The 7297-nt window shown below is 40.9% G+C and overlaps 1 protein-coding gene across 4 annotated transcripts in view; it reads right to left on the bottom strand.

The window, feature by feature from the left end:
- Positions 1–597: 597 nt before the first annotated feature.
- CAB39 (calcium binding protein 39) overlaps positions 598–7297 on the bottom strand; it is a 107360-nt gene continuing 100660 nt past the window's right edge. For all 4 annotated transcript variants that reach the window (XM_002812968.5, XM_054549962.2, XM_063713113.1 and 1 more), the window contains exons 8-9: positions 3786–3929; positions 598–3168 (exon numbers count right to left, since the gene is read on the bottom strand). In XM_002812968.5, the coding sequence (XP_002813014.1) occupies positions 2980–3168; positions 3786–3929 (333 nt within the window). In that variant the 3' untranslated portion in view covers positions 598–2979. The remainder of the gene's footprint in view (positions 3169–3785; positions 3930–7297) is intronic.

Below are 7297 nucleotides of genomic sequence, written 5' to 3'. Positions count from 1 at the left end.
ACAACATACAAGCAGACTAAACTACTTGACAGAAATAACGAATAGGACATTGTTATTCGGATGAAGTGTTTTTGGCAAGACCATGTCCCCTGCCTTCATTCCAGAGAATATTTCATTTACTGACAGGGGTTAAAGTCGAGGGCGGGGTTGTGAACTATGGATTACGAGGCACCCTGGAAGACAGACGAGGGACATTCTTTACAGTGCCAGAGTTCTTGTTCCTGCTTCCACGGTCCCCTTGCCTTCATGATCATTTCACGTCAGTAACCTGTGAATACTCCGGGCCGAGTGCTCTAGTTCAGCCTCGCAGTGTTGATAACAGCGAAAGAGAGGATCTACTCCTCAAACGTTAGGGTCTAAGAAATGGTGCCATTAAAAGGTGTAATTTTACTCAGGAAGGGTAAGGAAAACATGAGCACGGGGGCGGTGGGGGGGAAGTGAAGCCCCTGAACAGGGAAAAAGGCAGACAGGAATGGGTGTTAACTGTCCCTCCACTTTCAGTTGGTGACAAAATTTGGGCTTGTGTGTCTCCTGATGAAGCTGTTCACAGTAACACAAATGCAACTGTCTACAATACATCATAAAGACAGACAATGCTGTTTCTCCAAAATTTTATTTTAATTTAAATTACAGGGCCAGCCAGATATTATGATAAGAAATTCACTTTTCCTTAGGAGAAAGAAAATGCTTTCATGGCATTGTTAACAAATGTATACATCTCCACTTTTTTAAGGGTTAAAAATCACATTAAGTAACTGCCTTATGTAAAATTAAACCTTTATAACACAAAAAGAAACCACTTCCAGTATAATAGTCTTGGTAATATGAATATATTAAACGATCATAACTTCAAATGCAACATTTCAAACTTAAATGTTTTCACATTGTTTTGTTTAAAAACAAAATCCAAGAAGTCTGAACTACCTTCAGATTCCAATGCAAGAGTAACACATTAATGTTGTCTCTGACACGCTGCACCCCCTCACTGTCTTCCACCTAAAAGGCTACAACATCATTGCCAAAGTGGAAGCTGTTCTACATGTGTAAGTTGTAAGAATGAGCTTGACAAGAAGACATTTCTTCCACTTGGTGTAATCCATGTTTTTACACTAACTCCATACACACAGCACTACACCACAAAGCCAGGATACCACATCATGGCCAAGTCTTCCTTCCTAAACATCCAAGAGATTTTCTTTTCAAGGAGACTAGATTGCCTTATTTCACACAGACTCTGGTAAAGACAGTCTCAGGAAATGCCAATTATGATGTAGACTGCCATTTTAATAAAAATAAAATATATCTATATTTTCTGGAGCTATTTTCCTAACTGGTGTTCTTGAAGGTTTTAAAACCTGCTGAAACAGCAATTGGGAGGCCCATTTTACTGGCCAATATATAATTCCATTAGTAAGAGAGGCTAGCAAAGAATAATCGTATCAATTTCTTAATCAGCTGCAGCCATGCTGAATTTGAACTGGCAAACTCTGATTTGTAAGTTGTTAGTTGTGATCTTCATATCACTAAAATGAACAGATACCATTCTAATAACTTTACATAGATATAGTCTAGAAGACATTGTTCTGCCGTGGTCACAGTAACAAAAAAGTGGTGCAAAATCAGTTACTTTATAAATACTGATAATTTGCAGCATTAAGGAACAGGACATTAAAAAAAATAAATTTCCCCATAGGACACCTATGACTAGGAAGTCATCTTTTCCTAAGAGAAGCCAAAGTTTTAATTATTCAGTTCACAACTATTGTACTGGGTTACTTAGTCTAAGAAAGAAAAGGTGCTCTACAGAGGTTTCCCACACACACAAAGAATCAGCATTAATTTAGCATAATCTCTATCATTCACAGATCTGGCAGATTCATTAACTCATTTTAAATGAATAAGGCCAATAGGATGCAGGAAGGTGTGGCTGACTGAGCTCCAGGGCTGTATCGCAGCTTATTGATGGCACCCCATTAGGTAACTGAATACAAAAGATTGGTTTACTTTTTTTTTCTTTTAATGCTGTGATACTTAAATGTTAAATCAGCATTTTCATGTGATCTGAAGTATTTCAATTACATATGAGCATTCATTGTTTTTTGCAAAAACTCAGTATTAGGTAATAGTTACATACTACTACAATAACATTCCTCTGCTGTACAAATTAAACCATTTAAAAGAAATGAGCATTCTAAGAATTATATACAAAAGAAACCTTTAAGCAGTGTTGAAATGAAATGCAAGGTGTCATTGCTAGCTCTACTGTTTTAAAATATCTTTGAAAAGTAAAATTAACAAATACCCTTCAACATATCCAGGTTTACAAGTCTCAAGAAAATCAAATGTCAAAAAATTCTAGAAAGCTGTGAAAAGCATATATACATTTTCCTTATGATCTTATGAGGATTCTTTACACTTTTAAGAAGTTGCTAAGTTTCAGTATCAATTTATTCGCATGTCAACTTTATCTGCCCCCAAACTCCCATTTTGGATAGTTCCCCTCTGATTTCAGATAAAGCTCTGCGTCATCTTCCTTCAGCGAAGGTGCGCGATCTGAAGGTGCGCGATCTGACACAGGGATGCCAGGTGTGCACTTGCCACACTGCACTCAGATCGCCAACAAAGATGGGTGCAAACACATAGGTCTAATCTGATATCAATGCCCTCTTCCCTAAACCACACTCTCATCCATACATTTGCCTTCATGAACCCAGCCATGTTCAGAACTCCTGTAGCACACAGAGTCTTTGAATTCTGAAATGACACAAAGATCAAGAGAAAGCCCACATGTGCCCTAGTGTGCAAGCAGCAGCAGCTACGATCTCCAACCCGGACTGAAAAACAAAAGGGTAAAATGAAAAACCGTTCACTTAACAGCAGATTAGCAGTAATGTTCCTCATGAATCAATAAGAGTGCCTGATGCTGAATAGCTAACAGCAAATGCTGAATTTGGATTTAACATAGATGTTTATTGGAGATTAAGCTTCTTGCTGAGCTGGTCTCTTCAAATCCCTGATCTGTTTAACTAAATAGGTCTTCTCGTCGTTAAACTGCTCATCCTCCGTCCTGTCATTCTGAAACTTGCTGAGGAACTCTATGAGTTTGGTCTGGTTCTTGAGGAGGATGTCTAGGATGGGCTGTGTCTTGTTAGGATTGGCTACAAACACCTGCATGGAGAGAAACGCACATGAGGCACAGATAAAGAACAAAACGCAGCCACACCTGAGCTGCGGCCACAGCGCAGAAAAGCAGAGCTATGCTCTCCTGGGGTGGCCCTGAAGTCAGGGTCATTAGGTTTTGCTTTACAAGGCCTTATTTTACAATTTGGAAAAAAAATAATAATTACATGTTTTAACACAAATACCACTGATAAACTCATTCTGCCAGCCCTGCAACACAGTGTTTAGTATTAAATACAGACTTTGATTTTAGAATAAAATGGGCAGAAATTATTTCTCAGCACAAGAGGTCAGACTGGATTTTAAGAATGAAACCTCCACAGAAAGCATTAAGAAATACTTTTGTTTTGCAATTAATAATCTTCTAGGCCAAAGATAAATGACACTCCTCTATGAACAAACTTTCTCGTTGCCAGATCCAAATAGTAACCCGTTTCCAGGTCTATCCTTCTGTTTAAAAGTCATAGCACACAAATATGAAAAGTGACTGAATTTAATTAAGTCACCTGGATTACCAAAGTGAGGCTAATAATTTCCGTTATTTGCGAATGAAAGAAGACGAACAATTCCAGTGGACAGTATCATTGATGCTTCTAGTACTCTACCTTAAAAACGTGAAAGGCCTCAAACTGGATGTTGCGACTTTTGTCTCGCAGCAGGTTCATCATTAATTTGAGGTTCTCAGGTTTACTGATGTATTTTGTCATAATTGTGAAGTTGTGTCTATCTAGTAGTAGTTCACCGAGAAGCTGGGAAGACATTTAAACAATTACTCTTACATTGTTATTAAAACTTAAAGAAAAATCAAAGTTTAAAAAAACAATTTATTTTATAATCATCAAGTACAGAGTATTAGTAGGCACTCAAAAGACCGAAGAACTAAACTGAATTACAACCTAAAAGCTATCAAGGGCCTTCTCTCTGCCACCTGAATGCCTTCCTACCTTTCCCTGAGGAGATGAAATCTACGGGAGGCCTGACGCTTCTCTCTGCAGAGGATGTTCAAGATGCCCCCTTGGCCCCCAGTGGGAGACTCTCAAAGCTTCCCCTTTAAGCATGCATTTGTGTTAGCTCACTAAAAAGAAACTATTCAAGAAAATGGTCAAAAGTTATTGATTATTCTTGTTAACTAACAACAAACCTTAGCTTAATTTAAAACAACTATTTTTAAATTTTATTTAGCGGGACTTTCCAAGATAAAGGGTTTTGTGTCCAAAGTTTTCCATATGTGTACCCTGCACATGCCACAGGTATCGTTTTATCACAGCTAATTCAGAAGGGTTTACACAAGTGAGTATTTTTCTGCTCCTTCTTAGGTCTCCTGAAGACAATCCAGTGTTTTCTTACTGATCCCTCATCTTCACTAATTATACCAATTACGCTAAAAAACATCTGTTTACTTCAGGGTTTACTAATTTCTGGAGAGTTGGTTATATCATATAAACTCATAACTTTTAAATTGTCACTGCTTACTCTTTCCTAAAACCAGCAGTCACTTCTTCAGGTCGTCAACATGCCAACAACCTGACCAAGGCTGAGTGTGCAGAGCCGGCAGTGGGGCAGGTGCCAAGCTGTGGTCTTTGTGGGAGGAGGCAGAGCAGTGGAGAGCTTGGTCCCTGGTGCCAGCCTGCCTGGGTTCCAATCCTGGCTCCCTACTTCTTGTGAGCTCTGTAATCTTGAGCACATTACTGAACTCTGTGTCTCGGTTCCATCATCTGTATAATGGAACAGTGCCCTTCTCTCAGAAGAGCGCAGTGAGAAATGAGCATCAGTGTGCAAAGCACACATCAGGCCTGCATCTGCAGAGATGTAAGTGAGTGAGGGCTAGGGGAAGAAAAGGCGCGAATAGCGGCTCTGTGTCTTTGCTTTAATTGCTTTTGTTGCTTCCTTTCTGGGTTTCTGGCTATGTTCTAGATACTTGAAGTTTCCAGATAACTGATCTCTGGATAAGTAACTTGTCATCATATTAAATAAAAAATGAGCTGATGTACAAGAAAACAAATCTATTTTACTTAGGCTTTATAAGGAACTCATAGGAAGAACTCAAAGGAGTAGGCTTCATATCAGTGTGAATCACAAAATCTATTCTTACGGTGAGAAGCAACCAGTATCTTACAAAGACTGAAAAGTTTGTATTATGTGATTTATAGCTTTTGTGTTCTTTTTCTATCACAGAAACCAAAAAAAATCTGAATGAAGATGACTTCAAATATGTAATTCTTTTTTTATTTTTTGAGATAGTCTCACTCTGTCACACAGGCTGGAGTGCAGTGGCACAATCTTGGCTCATTGCAACTTCCACCTCCCAAGCTCAAGTGATTCTCATGCCTCAGCTTCCCAAGTAGCTGGGACTACAGGCTTGTGCCACCACACCTGGCTAATTAATTTTTGGGGGTAGAGACAGGGTTTCACCATGTTGGCCAGGCTGGTCTCGAACTCCTGACCTCCATCCACCCATCCACCTTGGCCTCCCAAAGTGCTGGGATTACAGGCGTGAGCCACCGTACACTCAGCCCAAACATGTAATCCTTTACTAAAAAACTTGGAGTCTTGCATAGGGAATATAAATTTGCTGGCAACATAAATATGGGAATAAATAAATGCCAATGTGGCTACAAAAAAGAGAGTACAAATTAAAATCCATCTTTAAAGTACGGCTGGTGCTGAAGCCGCTCCATGTGTTCATGGGGCACTCACAGGCCCACCGCTAACATAAACTGCAGGAGCCAGCGACTTGCTTTATATCCATTCCTAAGGGCTTGGAAATGGTGGTCTCAGCCTTTCTTTTCATGTTGGTAATTCTGAATGGCAGAAGGGTCTTGAAGGCCTTTCTCCTTATCCAAACAGCCCAAGAATCCAACATTTGGTCAAAGTTTATGGATTTGCCAATAACCTCCCCGCTGCACCCCCGGCCCCCGCTTCCTCCCACAATGGCCCTAGAAGCTACTAACCTAGGCTATCCTGTCTGGCCTTTGTGGCCTTAGAAGATACTGACTCCAGTGAACTGTGTGCATCTGTGTAACTGCTGGCAAGAGTAGTATACCTCAGCCCTTTGAGGATCACAGAGCAGGAGAGGCCCCAGGAACCTCCACTCTCTCACACACTGATGTCCAGGGAGGAGAAACTCCTCCCACAGCTGCCAGGAAGTTCTGTCCAACCCCCCAAAGATGAAAGGACAGCAAATGATCCTCTAGCCAGGGGAGGTGGGGTCCAAGCAACAGCAATGAATGGAAAGCAAGGGCCTGGCTGGACCGTGCCTGTTCCCCAGCTGTGGCTGTCACGGATGCCCTGCTGCAGGAATTACAGCCTTACACGGAAAAAAGGCATATGCTGTTCTGAAAGAAAGTGCTGATTGAAAATGCGGACGGTGGAGTGTTCCTATCAAAGGACACAAAGTATTCTAGATGCTCCTAGTGTCCTTTAGTCTTTTCCACAGAAAGATAAGGTCTTCAAGGGAGATTTCCCCACGGTAGGAAGGGGATGAGTGGATGGAATCTTGGTCATTATCGGTCCAGACACCCATGAGGGGAAGAAGAACTCTGGGCAGAGTCAAATTTTAAATGGACCTGGCAAAAAACTGAATGAATTATGATTTTCCCCTCAAATCCTTTGTGATTTCATCTATATTTCCTGTTGGGACTGCTTACTGACAGAGTGGAGGGTATGCACTTATTAACTGCTATAAGAACTTTCTAAAGCAGGGGTCAGCAAACTATCAAGGGCCAAACAGTAAATATTTTAGACTTTGCAGACCATAGGGTCTCTGGGGCATCTATTTAATTCTGCTGCTGGAGCTCAAAACAGCCACAGACAATATGTAAATAAATGAGCACGTCTTTATTCCAGTAAAACTTTACTTACAAACACAGGCAGCTGGCTGGATTTAGCCCATGGGTTGTAGTTTGCCAACCCTTGTTCTACAGTTTAAATCTTAAATTTAACATTCTAAACTTGCAAAGGATATCCTGTTTTGATACAAAGCAGCCAAGCCTGTCTATGGTCCACAGCCTCACACGCACATCGCCTCCCTCCACCCTCACACACCTGCCTGTGCCACCCAGGCCACAGCCCAGGAGCACAGCGCCTGGAGTGCCTTCATCTAGCTGATACGACTACG

The sequence above is a fragment of the Pongo abelii genome, chromosome 11, assembly GCF_028885655.2.
Source record: "Pongo abelii isolate AG06213 chromosome 11, NHGRI_mPonAbe1-v2.0_pri, whole genome shotgun sequence".
NCBI classification, from domain to species: domain Eukaryota; kingdom Metazoa; phylum Chordata; class Mammalia; order Primates; family Hominidae; genus Pongo; species Pongo abelii.
Note: the sequence above shows the minus strand (reverse complement) of the source record. Positions and strands in the feature narration are given on the sequence as shown.